The sequence below is a fragment of the Aythya ferina genome (genome assembly GCF_964211825.1).
Source record: "Aythya ferina genome assembly, chromosome: 5".
Lineage (NCBI taxonomy): Eukaryota > Metazoa > Chordata > Aves > Anseriformes > Anatidae > Aythya > Aythya ferina.
In genome coordinates this window covers 29,057,129-29,073,432 of record NC_140301.1, presented here as the reverse complement: position 1 = coordinate 29,073,432, position 16,304 = coordinate 29,057,129, and the positions used below count along the sequence as shown (strand labels likewise).

General features: G+C 41.7%; 1 protein-coding gene across 9 annotated transcripts in view; it reads right to left on the bottom strand.

Moving 5' to 3' along the window:
- The window catches only part of SMOC1 (SPARC related modular calcium binding 1), a 123,950-nt gene that overhangs the window by 71,161 nt on the left and 36,485 nt on the right, over positions 1-16,304 (bottom strand). For all 9 annotated transcript variants that reach the window (XM_084519890.1, XM_084519891.1, XM_084519884.1 and 6 more), the window contains 2 exons: positions 14,327-14,498; positions 6,937-7,049 (listed from right to left, as the gene is read on the bottom strand). In XM_084519890.1, coding sequence (XP_084376016.1) covers positions 6,937-7,049; positions 14,327-14,498 — 285 coding nt within the window. The remainder of the gene's footprint in view (positions 1-6,936; positions 7,050-14,326; positions 14,499-16,304) is intronic.

Below are 16,304 nucleotides of genomic sequence, written 5' to 3'. Positions count from 1 at the left end.
AAAAAAAGCAGTTGTCTGTATTTTGGACTACTTTTTCACAATACTACTATTCTTTCAGAATACTACTAATTTGACTCAAATATTTTCCAACAAAAATACATCTTTTAAATATTTCTCTTTTTTTGCAGTAATATGTAAGGAAGTAAATGCATCACCTACTTCAGGAACTCCCCGTGTACCCAACATTTAAAAAAAAAAATAAAAAATCAGGTGTTAGTGACTTTAAAGTTATTTAGCCAAACCTTCAGAAAATAGCAAAGTTGATGGCAGAGTTGCATGAGTTGCATTTTATGCAAGCACCTCAGATTGACAGCATTTTCACACCAACCACATGGCCTACTGCAGCACCAAAGGGCTTCCCTACTATGGATAATACGAGTCATGCAATATCAGCCCTTATCCTTTCGTTCCTAAAGAAAGGACAACTACCCATGAAGAACATACACTTCAGAAACCTCCCCAAAATCACTGCAGTTACCTTCCTGCACATCTCCATGTTTGGTACAAGCTGCCTTTCACCACAGTACCTGACCAGGTCCTTCTATATTTAGGTGTCATAACAATATTGGTTTATTATCTATAGAGAATTTGGAGTTTAAAGGCTGGAGGAAAAAAAGAAATGGGTATACTTTTTTATCAGTTACATAGTACTGCTACAGTTTTGAAAAATGTAAAGGTCATAGCTGATATTGGACCATAGCTAAGCACTGTGTGTAAACAAAATAGACACTAAATTGTGAACATATTCCGGAGCTCCTGTAGTAAGGAATATTGGAAATCCTTTTTTGTTTGTTTGTTTTTGTTTAAAATTTTCACATGACTTTATGCTTGAGTTTTTGTTTCTAACTCCCATTTGATCTTCTGCCTGAAACAAAACCTTAATCTAATCCCACTCCCACAGCGCAATACTTTTCAATAGTCAGAAGAGTAATAGTGGCACCTGTTTACTGCACAAGTCTTACCTTCACCTACTGAGTTTCTTACTTGGGTTTATCAAAATGCATTTGTTAAGAAGAGTTTATTTTTTTTTCCTCTCATTAGTCTTCTAAAGCTGACTAAGCTTTGACACATACACACACAAAAAAAGACTATATTAATTCTATATACAAAATAAACTCAAGTGCTAACCAAGTTCTGGGTAACGAAACTCTCATTACTGCAGGAAAGGCTCATTATAAGCTTAGCTTGACATCCCAAATTGACGTAAACCTGTCCAACAGCTGAACATTTTAAGTTCCATAACATGGGATCAGAAATAAAACCTACAAATTATTTAAGGTCTTTCAGATTCTTTATTAACAGCAACACTTTCAAAAATAAAAAAATTAAACTGCAGTTGAAAGCCCTGCAAGCACCTACATCCCTGATTACGCAGGAGGATCCTCTTTCTGTATTTCTGGGGTGAGAGAGATGCCATCTCAACTGTGCCTCAACTGAAGGATGAAAAGACAAGCCCAACAATGCTCTGCTGCCATTGCCCAAATTAAGAGTGTGGCAGCAGCTCCTTATTCCCCTGTGCTACTTCCACGTGTGAGATCAAACAGCAGCTACCACACTAGCCACTGGCAGCATGAATAAACACCTGCCCTCGTATTCATTACAGTATGAAAGCATTAAAACCATCACCACTGGCAGACTCCTCTGCCTCTTCATTCCCGAGGGAAAAAGCTGCTGCTGTTTGGGTTTCTTCAGCATCTCACCAGCAACACCAGAATCAGATTCCCAAACAATTTGAAAACTCAACAAGCCAGCTGCATTATCCCTTCACAACTGTTTGAAAAAGGAGAACAAAGGGGTTGCTTCCAGCATGGTTATTTATCCTTACAGTAAGCGGTGGCACCTCTGCCCTGGTTTAAATATCTTGCTGTACTGCTTAGCCCCTGCACTGTGTCATCTTTTCTGCCAGGCTAACATCTGCTGACTATTGCCAGAAGTCTGCCTTGCCTTTACTGACAATTGTAGGGAACAATCAGCCTACAACTTAAGCTTGAGCTTCTTTGAGAATTGCAAATCCTTAAATCATTCTTGCCACTTTTTTCTGTTCACTACTCAAATTTAATTCTTCCCAAATGATGTTGTGCAGACATATTCCCATATTCCCAACATGGTTTTATGCAGCAGCCGCCTTCCTCGTGCCTGTGTGCTGTTCAAGAAGCACTTGCTCCACAGGAATTTCATTATTAATACGTAATCAGGGAAATAAGTGATTTGTGGCAAAAGCATCTCAGCCACGTTCAAGGGCATTCCCAACAGACACACACTGAACAGATACTACACAGCTCAGGAGAGGGATCCCCAGCTAAAATTACACAGACTCTTTCAGAAGCAAAAAGTGACCCTTAACACTAAGGATGCATGATCTTATACTGTTGCTTTCTATAAGGATGTCCACTCCTGTTTTAAGAATCTTTTCCTTTACTCTCTTGACCAGTTCTTCCTTGAAGATATAGATAATCTCCAAAGTTGCCACCTCCTTACTCATCCATGGGTTATTCTTAGGTCAATATACAAATGCAATACAAAACAAGAGCTGGAGGAAGAAAAAAAGTGCCTAAGTAGCAGGCAAGTCTGCAGAGCAGTACTCACAGAGACCTCTCCAACAAAACTCTTTTATAGAAAGGTTGTCTCTTAATATCAAAAAATAAGCAGAGGTATCTACTAATCGTAGCCCAGATTCCTTATGAAGAAAGTTTCTTTCTTTCCAGACGTATGACTAGATGTTGGAGTGCTCTGGAAGTTGTCTGATGACAGAAAACTGGTCCAACAAAGACAGTTACTGACCCCATCATAAGACGACAGGTTTGCCTGATGTGTTCGCAGCAGTCTTAGTGCTGCATCGTAACTGCACCAGCAGCTGCAGTTTTGAGAGCCCTGAACTCAAAGAAAAACTCCAAGTATGCCTTTGCTCTCAGCCACGTGCATACAGACTTGCAAGGAAAAGAAACCAAGGCTAAACAGTGGAAGGAGGTGGCAAAATAGCAAGACACCACAAAAAAGCCATAGAAGCTTACATCCCCAAAGCAGGGTTAAGATTATTCATGTTCATATTCATTTGTCTGAAACCGATTCTGTTTAAAACCTCAGCAACCTTCTCTAAAAAAACTGCTTGGGGAAAAACTATGAAGAATGCAAGTCTCTCTCAGCCCATGGCAACAAGCCCAATGGCACTAGGCAGCAAAAGAAAGTGCACAGATTACCCAATAGAGCCTGTTGTTTATGAAGAACAGATCACAGCAGGTTAAGTGCAGCATGGAAAGGGAATGGCATTTATGCAAAATACAGCATAACAACAAAAAAGGAGAGAGCCAGTCTTGGGAACAGAAACCGGTTTTAGTCTCGTCCAATTCTGCACAACAGTACGTGAGCTCGGTTTTGTAAAATTAATCAAATTACTCATATCAAACATTCTTATGTTGTGAATAACTCAAATTTTATCTGCGTGTTTATATTATTATTGGCTAACTGCAAAGAGCTTTTGTTATAGGAAGTAATAGTCCTCTCACAGAGACTGAAATCTAACAAAATACCCCTAATTCCATTTTCCAGAGCAATCCACCAAGTCTACCCCCACTACAGTCACCCCATTGTGCCTGCAATGCCACCACCTCTTCCATGCTACATTTGGATGGATAAGTAGTGCTAAAATGGAGTTTGGTGTGATCTTTGCAAAACACAGACTCCCAAAATAAGGGAAGCTGCAGACATGGTGCATAAAACAGTTAAGAAAACCAAGGAACAGACAGGTGCCTGCTCCCTTTCATGCAGCACACACAAAGCCCTTTGTAAGTAGCCCTGCCTAGCAAAATTGGACATGCAAGCAGTACAATTGGTGGCAACACTTCAGTTTAGATTTTGCAGACTATCAAGAGAGACAGTTTGTAGCACTTAAGACACACAGGATATCTTTAACAGGTTCAATCTGATCAAGGTCAAGCAGGTTCTTTGAACATACTGTTACCTCTACCAAAATTGTTTCCAAGCTATTTTTGAATATTTTGAATTAAACAAGTTAAACAGAACTATGAATTAAATAAACCCCAGATATTTTGAAGTCTGATAGTGATGTGGGCCTGAACACCTACTATGTATGCATCTACAAAGAAGAGGTCCAGCTCAAGATCTGAGTGCAGTAACAAGATGTCTAATATTTGATGTACATGCACACATCTTCCTTTTTCTCTCTGAGTTTTTCGTATTGAAAAAAGATTTTAATTAAAAAAGTTACATGGCAGGGATGAAGTTGTTGAAAAAATTTCCCTAGTCAACTCTGAAATACGTGCTCCTGAGTAGATTCTTGCTGGGACAGGGATCCAAAGCTGAAGACCAGGTGGATATTCCTCCTAGAAAAATCATTGTGAGATGCTGCTGTGTTCTAGGCTTTCCAACTGAGATTTTGGAGTTCAGATGGAACTACTCACTGGGTACTGAAGCAGAATAAACTAATAACTGCATAGATCCGACTTCTGCAAGGCCTCGGGCACTTTATGAACTGGCCTACACAGCTCCTCTGCAGAGCAGAACCTGGGGGTGCCAACTCTGTGCAAAAAAGAGGCAGTATCCAAACCACCTCCACCAAACCAGATCTATTTGCGAGCTGCTGGAAGCAAAAACTGTTTATATTGTTTACCAAAATTCTACAATTTATTCATGCTTTTAAAATCAAATTAAATTAATTTGAACCAGAAGCTAAAAGAAATATTTGTCTCAAGTGCAGATTAAAACCAGTTAGCTTCCTTGGCCATTGTTTTTCATTCACATCTTCAGCAGGGACAATGACCTTAAGTGCTGCAATACAACTGACAAAGCTGGTTCCTGAGGTATGTGCAACACAGGGCATTATGATCCAAGGAATGATGTGAATTTCAGTTAATGCCAGTTACAAAGGGATCAGAGGCTTCTTTCCACATGCCAGGTAAAACAAAAGCATTTTAGTGTTCAGAGATAGAACTAAATGGAGGAAGAATGCGAAATATCGCTTGGCCGCCAGCTCAGAATACATGATTTTTGTAAGCAGTTTCATGCTGCTTCTCCACTGAAAACACTGGCAACCCACACTACCCTGGGAATGTGCAGAAAAGAGGCCCAGCAACTGCTCCACAGCCCAGACACCAGTACCAAACTACCAGATAAACCTGTCTGAAATAAAGCTTTATCAGCTGTGCTCTTATTCCAATTTACTAGAGTAAAAAAAAAAAAAACAAACAACAATGACCTGCACCCCCTATTTTACTCTCCAAGAGGCTGATGGACAACTGACAGACAATGAAAACTCAGCTTTCCTTCCCCCTTTCTTCTTGAGCTGTGAAGTTCAACATGGAACAATTAGCTGACCACTGTGCTAGGTTTTTACAAATATTCCGTTCCACTGCCAACATAACCTGAGCAGCTCTGCACAAAATCAAATCTCAACATTTGAGACTGCAGTTTGATTGCAAAAAACTGCAGCTTCATCTCCTACCCCACGTCCCCAAGATGGTCCACACTGCACACATATGATGCTGCTCCAAAGGAGAACTATGCAAAGCTGGCAAGATGGATTAAACTTTTCCCACTTCACCGTGAAAAAACAAAACAAAAACACTCCCACGTATCAGATAATGGGAGGGTAAGGCTGAGGGGGAACACAGATTTTTAGTGGGTTATCATAAAAAAAATCTTTCCTCTCCTTTTCCCCGAGGCACTGCAAAGTGTTTGAACCAGCCCCAAAGCTTTTTGACTCATCTTTTTGAAGCCAATATTGATTCCATTTTGGATTTCTTTAACCTTCAAAAGAATTTGCAAACAACAATAACTAATGAATTCTCTGGGGCACAAGATATCTAGAACAGTGCTAGATATAGGGAAGCTAAAGCACAAGTGTTACATGATTTACCCAAGTTCACAAAGCAAACGTCACCAGGGATGCAGAATTTGGACTTCTGAGATCTGTGCCAAACTAAGGAGACATCACCCCTCTCCTACCTGCCAGGGAACAGCACATGAACCATTTTTAACATCTAGTTCAGTCAGCACTGGAACACTACTCAGTACACTGGTGGTAACAGAGACGAGCATCACTGTTCATTTCTACCCTGCCTTGGCAATGACCCATCACCATGGCATGAGGGTTGGATGAGATGATCTATAAGGAATCTCCAACCCAAACCATTCTATGATTAGCAGACTACTCTTCCTCTCAAAATCTCCTTCTTGAGTGCTTTCCTTTTGCCACAACTTCAACTTCGTTGGAAGCCCAGTTCAACTACTTGTAAAGGATGCTTGGTGGCCAGGACTGACTAGTGATTTTGTACCAATATCAAAGGCCAACCATAAGCTTTCTTTGCTACACCTGCCTGGCACAACTGCTCTCAAGAGAAGCAACACCATGAAACAGTCAGCTTAACCCAGCACTTCATTTAGTTCCAGCAAATAAATACAGAAGAATCAAGCCCCCAAGCAACTCTCATCCGCTCTCTTCCAGACCCCCAAACCACAACCAAGCCATGTACACAAAACAAGAGTCTGTCACTAACAAGTGCTGTGCAGAGGGAAGATGCTCAATAGGACACTTTTTTCCCCCTTCCCGCCCTTTTGGATAGATGAAGCAGAGGTAAAAACAGAGGAACCATAGCCCACTTTATTCTGTGTGAGCCTCAATGCCCTTTTCAGCTCATCTTTGGAGGAAACTTGACCTCTCCTTCAACTTCCAAAACAGAAAATTTGTTTTTGCTACACCGGAGGTGGATGCCATTACACACATACGTGCCTTAAGGTACATATGGTGACTGAACCAAAGTTTCTAGCTGGTTAACCAAGCCCTCAGCTTTCAACACCTTTGCCTCAGTAACTGAGTTGGACTGTGTACCCACACTGCCATCCTCGCTTGGCTCACATCTTATCAGTGACTTCATTGCAGCCTCTGGAAGCCAGGCCAAAGGAAGGCAGTAGGAGTTTTACCTGCGTGAATGATCCATCCTCATTGCATTCTGGGATGAAGACCGCTTCCTGGGGCTTCTTTGCCTGTTCCAGTGCTTGAGCTCTCTCTAATCGACACTTGCTTTGGCCAGCATCTACAAAGAGAGAAACAAACCCCACTCAGATTGCAAATAACTACTTGGCATCTTCAAAAGGTACCAGATGCATGATATAGCTGAGAAAAAAATAGTAATAATAATACTACAGGGCATCAACAACCTTTACCTGTACATTTAAAAGGCAGCTGTGGAGTTATCAATGATGATTCCAAGGACAAAATTCAAAGCTAGACAACTTTGACCCAGTTAATGAAGAACTGCCTAATTTCCTTAGGCAATACTATTTATGATCATCCAAGAGCTCTGGAGGCTTCTTCCAAGCTAGAGCACAATATTCACACAGTGTAAGGTCTTCCTGGAGGAAGCTGTGTTTATGCTAGTATTAACAGCCTGAAACTGGATGGCTAAAGCATAAGCCAAATAATTTAGGCCCAGAAGCAAGCAATGTGGAAGCAGGATGGCTCCAGCAAAGCTTTTCTGAACAACTCTACCAGTTAGATGCCAAAAACAACCAGTCACCCAACTAAAGACATGCCATTGCCCATGCCATTGAAACCTACCTTCTACCTCCAGTCCCAGCACTTACAGCTAGGTGTGTATTTTACCTCCTCGTATCAGTTCCTTTGCCACTGCTCTACAAGCAGAGCTTGAAGGGGTTAAGAGCTCAGCTCTGCACTTATTCCATATGAGGGCTGCATGTAGCATGACCATAACCCCTTCCAGGTCCAGCTCACTGTTACAGGGCATAGACCCAGACAAACCTAACACTGATGGGTCAAAGGAAAGACTTCTGCCCTGCAGAGACACAGACTGACTTGCTGTTTGCATTTAAAAACAGGTCCAATATTCAGTCTAGAATGAAAAACAGCAAGTATCTGCTTCCACAGGACTGACACAGGGACTAGCACCCCCTTCCTTTCCACATGAATCCAACTGAAATATTTTCAGTGCAAAAGCTGCAAAATATGATCATCAAATCTTTCAGCAGCACCACAGAGAATAATCAGGGTTGAACTGGTTAAGAGAAAAAAGTCTGCTGGATCCCTGAAGAGCCCAAATTGGGCTTCGCAAATCACTTGAACTTCAATAGCAGGATCCTTAATAGCAGCACTGAATTCAAAAGCCAGGCTGGGTTCCCAGATCAACTGACTTTGCACTTGATAGCTATAGAAGCAATTTCTATCTAAGCACATCTAGATGTAGAAACAAATCACAATGCCCTGAAAAGTTTTGATAAAAACAGACAATAGCATTCAAGATGACAGCTTTACACAACTGATGATACAAGAGACTAAGTTTCAGGTTTGATAACTTTGTCTATACAATTTCACATTAAATATATCACACTAACACAGTCCCCAAGAAGTATTTCACAGTCTTCTGAAATTATGGAAATCAATCTCCTGCTGTTGGGGAAAAAATGTCGTTATTCACAGCAATAGCATTCAGCACAGATACCTGTAGCTTTAGCACTGGGTTACAAAGCAAGAGTGCCTGCATCAGTTCTGCCATTGACCTGCTGAGCGATGACCAGTCCATTACCTATGACCTCGTGTCCCTGCTGATCCTACATAACTCTTAAATTTAGCTTGTAACTTATTTGCACAATGTTTGCACAATGCCCTTTGCACATGGGGATTTGATCTCAGGTGGACCTAAACTCATACAAAGACTGAGATTATTACAGAGTAGAAAGACTTTCTTGAAATAAAGTTACACTAAATTTAGGGAAACAGTTTTTTGTTTGTTTGTTTTTTCTGATTACAGCTGCCTTGATATAACCTGTAGGATGTTTTTTTGTTTATTTGTTTCATTTTTGCTTGAAAAAGCAAACAGATTATCAGACCTTGCTTGCACACCTCAACCAGAGGATGGTTCTGCTGGAAAAATATGCTAGTTCCTTTGGCTGAAAAGGAAGCCCAGGCAATGCTGGTAACTAGAACACCTAACTATCACCTGCACATCTCCCATTCAGGCCTAGGAGTCTAATCTTGCTTGGCATGACACAAGATGTTATTATCAAACCAGATGGTATGGCCACACCTGTTTTACACAGCCAACTGATTAAAAAACACCTTCAAGTTCTGCTTCAGAGGAGACGACTAAGCAGCAAAAAAAAAATCTGCCCAGATTATGGAGATCTGAGCACAGAAGAAGAGTACGTGAAAAAACAAGAGCTGAAAATATGTCACATGACAATCAAAGCACACATTCACAATTAAAGTGTGTTTCCTAGTCTCTCCGTGTGAGAATGCAGGACTGCAGACAAGCATACCCAGGTTCCCTCCTGAACATGATGCAGAAGTGTAAAGCACACAGCGCCCATGTCAGTGGTAGTGCGGCAGTACCTACGCAACCAAAACGGGACACTTCACCATATTGGCAGGAGCAAACACTCCGTGGTATCCCTGTAGCACAAAGATGTTGGGAGTCTAGGCAGAAGGAAACCTAACTCAGATTTTTTGTTCAGTTTGTCTAACACATGCAAAATCAAGCCCTTACTCTGAGATGATACAAACATGCTGTCTATACTAAGGTGATGGTGCCCTTTCTGGCAAATTTAGCTGGCCTTTATGGACCAGACTACCTGCTGTCACCCAGTAGACCACATTGTGTAGCGCACCACTGATACAACAGAAAATTTAAGAGCTCATCATTGCGGTGACATCCTCTTTCACCTATCAATCCTTCACTCAAGTGCTGTCACTTCCAGAAATTGTTGCTGACACACAGCTAAAATGGACAATTTCTCTCCTGTTCGTGAAGGCTCAGCACTAATTACTTCTCCCATCCTCCCTCATTGATTTCCAAAGGTCATGCCAGTCCTTTTACAGCCTTGACTTGGAACCACCATCCCCACTGTGCTGGCTGGAGAGGTGCATGCATACTGCTATCTTTTTCGTCTGTCGTTTCACGGGTCGGTTCCAGTAAAAACAGTGCCTTTAATATCAACATCTACCAGTTTGTTTTTAAAAGGACTGTCAATCCTTCTCTTCCTCACTCCACGGGCTGGTATTTTTATAATGTTTACATCAACATGTGATTTCAGTGGGATGACTTCACCTTGCTATTTTTGCTTTGTTAATTAGAAAATATAAAATATTACATAAGTGCCAAGCATTAAAGAGTAGCTGTCAAATGGCTCACCCCAAATGTAAGATGCTTTACAAATTTTACTAAAGCCTGATGCTACACGATAGGTTCACATACCCTGTTCTGCATTCTGATTAACTGAGTGTTTCAGCACTTTTTCTATTTTCTTAAAAATGTTCTCAGAAGAATCAAACACCAAGCTTCTAAAAACAGAATGGCATTAATACAGTCCAGTTTCACAGTCCAGACAGACTAAAGACGACCTTCTTCCCCTAAATAAAGTGAAAAAACATGAGGATGCCATTTTTAAATGCAGAGCTGTCTAATAATTTTTACTTTAAATATTTTAAACTTAGGACAGATTCACTGCAGCTCAGAAGGTTGCCTTTTAAAGAAAATTAATTCTCAAGCTGGTAGCTGGCAACCATGAACTGAACTACACGTGATGTTCCTGACATCTGGGGCCTAATCTGCAGAGTACAGGTGCACATAGCTTTGGATTTTGCAATGAAGTTGGCTAGTTACCATGGTTGATCTTATCCATGAATAGTTTATTCAAACGAGACCACCACGTCCCTCATAATATACACAGTGCGCTCATGAATAGGCCCCAAGAATTTAGGCATCCTCTCTTCAACAGGTAGAGGCAGTTCCGACACCACGCAGCATCCTGGTACAAAGACCTAAGCTATCCTAACAATATAAAACAGAACATCTACAGACCACGAGCAGCAAGCCACAAAGACCTTTCTATTTAGTTTTAATTCTACCTTGTTTTTATCAAAAGCTCAATGGCAAAAACTGATCTAAATGCAGCTCTTGAACTATTTACAGTTACATTAGGTAACTGTCTCACACACAGCCCAGACCCCATCAGGCATGAAGCAGCCCAGCTACACTGAAATCAGCGGATTCGTATCCATTTACTCCAGCCAATGATCTGTGTCTTTGCATAAGAGACAAAAATGGAAGCTGAGCCAACTACAAAAACGTGCCCATCTGTCCCACATGGTGTCGATCATTCTCCACCCTCCCAGTTGTTTTCCACTTCACTCCAGTCCTACACCTGGAATATCTAGCCTCTTTCCTTCCCTGCTGACGCACTTTGCTGCTTCTTTGACACCCAGACACCGCTGCGGCTCCCGAGTTCCTTAACTTATTTGGAGCATATCTAAAAACATGCCAAAATTTGCAAAGAGATTGAAAGCCTCATTTCAGATTTTGACACTGCTGCCAAGGAAGGCCTCACTTTTTTCTCCCTTGCCTAGGGAGAAGGTTCAAAGGCAAAATACATGAATCTGGCAAGTGAGCTAAAACAAAGAGTGGGTTCAGCACCTCATTTCCCTTACAATGAGAACAGTAGGTACAGGAGGAAAGTTACCTTCAAAGAACCCATCACTAATCAGAATGAGACCTTCCTTTCCAGCACGTTAGCCAAAACTTGTGTTCATACAGGTGTCCCTGGAATATGGGCTGAAGACTCCTGTTCCAACTCCCACCAGTAACCTACAGACAGGTTCATTCTGCACTGGGACTTGTAATTGCAGAACAAGCCTTGTACCGCCACTTTTAAAACCAACCACTGTAAATCTAAGAGTTTTCTCTTTAGGACACACTCCGCCTCTTTTTTTTTTTTTTTCTTTTTAATTAAATTGGCCAAGCAAATTCCTAGAAATTAACCAGTTAACACAGAACTTAAGTGTTTTTAAGGCACAGATATCCAATATAACCTAAAACATTGTACAATATTGACAGCTTGCCAAGACTCATTTAACAAGTATTTGTCCTACATCTCTGCAAAGTTTTGAGGCAGAATTTGTTATTTGACATAAGATCCTAAGATGCCAGCTGACAAAAGATCCAGGTACAAGTGCTTGGCTGAGTATTTTACACACAGCTACGTCTGGAACTATTCTCTGGAATCTCAGCGAGGCTCCATTTCTCACAGGTGCCATAGCTTGATCATTTAAAGCTAGTCCTCATCTGTAACCCTTTGTGATGTATGTGCATAAGGGTTAGGAGAGTTTGGAATAATTTACCACTGGAGAATTTTCATTGCACATGAGGAAGCTAGCAAGGAGCAAGAGCTGAATAAGAGTTATAGTTCCCAAAGGGCTGGCAAAATTTCATCTTTAAAGGTCCTTAGCTTCTTGAGAGAGAGCAGAAAGCTGAACTGAATCAAAAAGGTTCTGTTCTCACTATGGAAACCATTCTGCTTGCCTTAGCACAGCACAGTTCAAGCTATCAGCGCATGAAATTGGAAACCTGAAGTAATCTGGGGTGCAGGGCCATGCCTTGCCATCCACAAGATACTTCCTCTTTTCCTTATTTTAGTTACTAGATTTTTTTCTTTCCCCCCTTGGAGAGGGAAGTACAAGTTAAAAGCACTCATTTCACAGGGGTAAGTTCTTGGATACAGGATCTACCAGGATGGTCCTTGGGATCCTTCCCAGTTCTATGGGAGTTCCCCTGTAGAGCATCTTTGTCATGCAGAAGGAATGAAAGCTGTTCAGCATAAACCCAGTGGCAGAAGATGCTCAGACACTGCTGGTGGTTCCTCCCCCCTCTTTGTGAGGGTACAAAATATAGACCTGTAGTTAGACACACCTGGTCTTGCCACTGTCTGCATTTGCCAAGAGCAATTATCCCTATGCACAACTAGAAGTCATATTCCCAGCATAACTCAAAAAACAAAAGAACTTTTCCATAACAGCACACAAAGAAGTTACCAGCAAAATTAAATTTGAATGTGATAGTTAAAAGAATGTTTCTACTTCCCAAGGTTTCACTGGACTGTTAGACGGTGGCTTAAAAGCAAGACTTGCAGTTGTCGAACATTCCCAGGTCATTAGGTGCTGTACAGTTAACACAGTGTAAGGGGAAAAAGGAAGGAGAACATAAGCATTTCCAGCTAAACATTTCAGTTGTCTAATACTTTAGTTGTCTATACTTTATCTGTGCTTAAGAAAAAAATCCTTTAGTTATTTCTTTGGAAGTCTTTAGACTGTACAGTTTTGCAATCAACATTTTCTCCGTTTCCAAAAACAGACACTTTTGCACACGAGCTGTAACACATTACAGATCTTATGATTTAAGCAACTGAACAGTGCCAGTTTGTGTGCCAATATCAGCCACGGAATTGGGGTGGGTTGTTTTTGTTGTTTTTATTTAAACCACTCTGCTATAGGAGAAAAGCTACCATAAAGCAAATCAGCAGTGGCAAGAATAAACATACAAGGAAGCTTTTTTCCAAACCATTTAAAACATAGCAATATTTGCTGTCATGCTCATAATTCACCTAAACTATAACATTTGTCAATACATTGAAAAAAAGATTTCCAGTTTAGAACAAGCAATTCTGACAGCAATTTAAAAATGCATTTTTATAGTAGAAAAACAAAACAAAACCTTTCATAAACAATTTAGACTTAAACATATGCCTATTTATCCTTCCACAGGGATTTTAATGAATGTCTTCTGTCACTTTAACCAATTGCTAAAAACATCTGTGCCATCTGCCCTAAGTCAATTGTGCTCCCAGAAAACGCACTCAACAATTTTTCACTTCACTGCAGAAGCAAACTATTTGTGTGACAAGACACCAACATCCTAAAATAAAAAAGATGCAACTTCAACTTTAGGGTATGCTGAAGAAAAGACGAACTGAGAGACAGTATTCTTACTGTCTCTCAGTAAGACAATATCCTTACTTCTAAGTAAATATGTAACAGCAGAGAAGCAAAATAGAGGCCATGTAAAGACTTGCACACATTCTGTGCTCAGCACAGAAAGGCTGGCTGGTCTTTTTTCAGACATACTCACCTAATGTGCCTGGATGTTCTTCCCTGCTGCACATTCCTACCACTCAAAGGTATCTCAGTTTCTCATTGATACAGGCAGCAAGGAAGATCTCCTTCAGGATTTGACTGGGCATTTCCATGAAGCCAGCCCCTTCTGCTCCATAGACGCACATTTGGGCCCTTTTTTTTTTGTTTTTTTTTTTTTTTTTTTCCTGGCTTCTCTGGCTCCTTTGCTTCCTTTCATTCATAATTCTGTTGGTTCCTGCTCCTGCCACCTACACCCCAGACTCAGATACCATATTCATATTAATGCATAGTTTAAATCACTACTCACAGAGCATGGTACTAAACAAAAAAAAATAGTCTGGTAGTTGGTAGGGCTCCCACTCCTCCACTCGAAGGTGTTTGAAATCCACCTACCTTTGCACCGGCCCCGATGTGTCACACTCAGGCTCGCTTCCCGGCACTTGGCTCTCTGGTAGTCGCACATGGACTCGTACGTCCTGCCGTCGGAAGCACACAGGGGCTTGGACTGGGACCTGGAGCAATGCAGGTTACACTGAGGGTCTCTGTCACGGTCGCTGATTAAAAACTGAAGGAAGGAAGCGAAGAAAGGAAGGAGGGAAAGTGGGAGAGAAAAAAAAGGGGGTTGTTTAATTTCCCAAAACACAGTGCAGCATATTTTGTTTTTATGATAATAGCAATGTGCTCCATAACGCAGTTCAAGCTGCCTACCAGAGCTGACTTTGCCTGAAGGGAACCTAAAATGAAACACTTATATCTTTTAAAGAAAATAACGGTCTTTGCCGTTCCATTTTCTTTAACAGAAGGGAAACATTACTCACTCTGCCTCACCTCTGAAAACACAAATTGTGCAAAGCCAAACAAAACCCACACGGGAAGGGCAATACTGAGTCACATCAGCCCAGCTCACCCAGCGCCCCGCCGCAAACAGGATCTGGTCCTAGACAACGCTAGTTAGAGGTGCAGGGAACTCATCACCAAGGATGGAAGAACCCAGATAACCTATCAAGATTGGCCCTGGTAGTTGAACCACGGATGTGGCCAGCTTTATGTTACCAGTTATTTGTTTTTTAAAGCATTGCTTATACATGTATCATCTGTGGATACCACCAGCAACAGCATACCTACACGTTCCCAAGGCCATGTTTTGCTCCTTTCCGATGTCATCCTGCCAAGCTAACAACTGCATCCATGCATCCCAGGACCCTACTGCACACCACGTGAAAAACTGCTTCCCTTCAGAAGGTTTGTTCTTGCTATCTTTCTGAATGCCTCTTCTTCTGAGCATTCAGTTCGGATGCAGCCTGGTTTTCGTCACTCCTTTCCTGTCAGTCCCTCAATTCCTTGCTCAGATGATGTCCTCCATCCCATGATCAGTAAAGGGAAACGGCAGTGAAGTCACCTTGGCTTCTGCCTTATCTTTTGGAGATGCTGAATCCCACAATGCACATATGGATGAGTCCCCACCTTTCATTTCTCAGCCTGCAAAGCCCTACATGTGGTGGTACTTTCCTGTTGTGCCCTCAGCTGCACCCTGAGCTGCCTACAGCGATACCCAGGTCTCTTTCCCAAGTCCATGCTGAGGACCCTGATTATCAGTCCTCTTTCCATAAATGCAGTTTCAACAGGACGTTACAGCAGCAGCCCTTTTCACTGCCTTACTTAGTGGTTTGACAGTCAGACCCTTAATTACTCCCCAAACTCAACCACCTGCTCGCAGGAAGATTTCACGGGACTCCTGAAACAAGTCCCACGAGGATTAAGAAGGAACGGGGAAGGAAAGTTAAACCAGCGCGGCACTTCCCCTTCCCAAGCTCCATCTCTGAAGCCTCTCGTGAGCCCGAGGGAATCAGAGCTGCTCTCTAGCACGCCGCTACCCCCCCAGCTTGCTGTCAGAGCACTCCTGAGCTCAGCAGCTGGGAGCTGGCTGGCAAGGGGGCACCGACTGACACCCTGCCTGCATGCACACAGCCACGGCTCGCCAAGCGTGTTGATAGCTGGATGCCTTACAGGGAAGTGTGAGTCACGGCCATAATCACCTTGGTCTCACAGTTGCCTACAAAGCTGTCTGCTCCCTGCTTTGAGGTTAAAGCTGTTGAAAAAACATTGCCTCAAGCCTGCTTTGGGTTGGTTTTTAACCATCCCAGCAACGTGCATCTCAGAAATTTATTTTTTGACATTTGTAAAAAAAAAAAAAAACAAAACAAACAAACAAAAAAATTTCATCCCTGCCCCCCAATTAAGCAAGATGAAAAACAATTGAGAAGTTGAATATTTTCGTATGAAAACACATTACCTTCTATACTGCTGAGTCTTTTGAAAACTCATGCAATACTAAAAACCCTATTTAAACATGACAGCTGGGAAAAGTAAG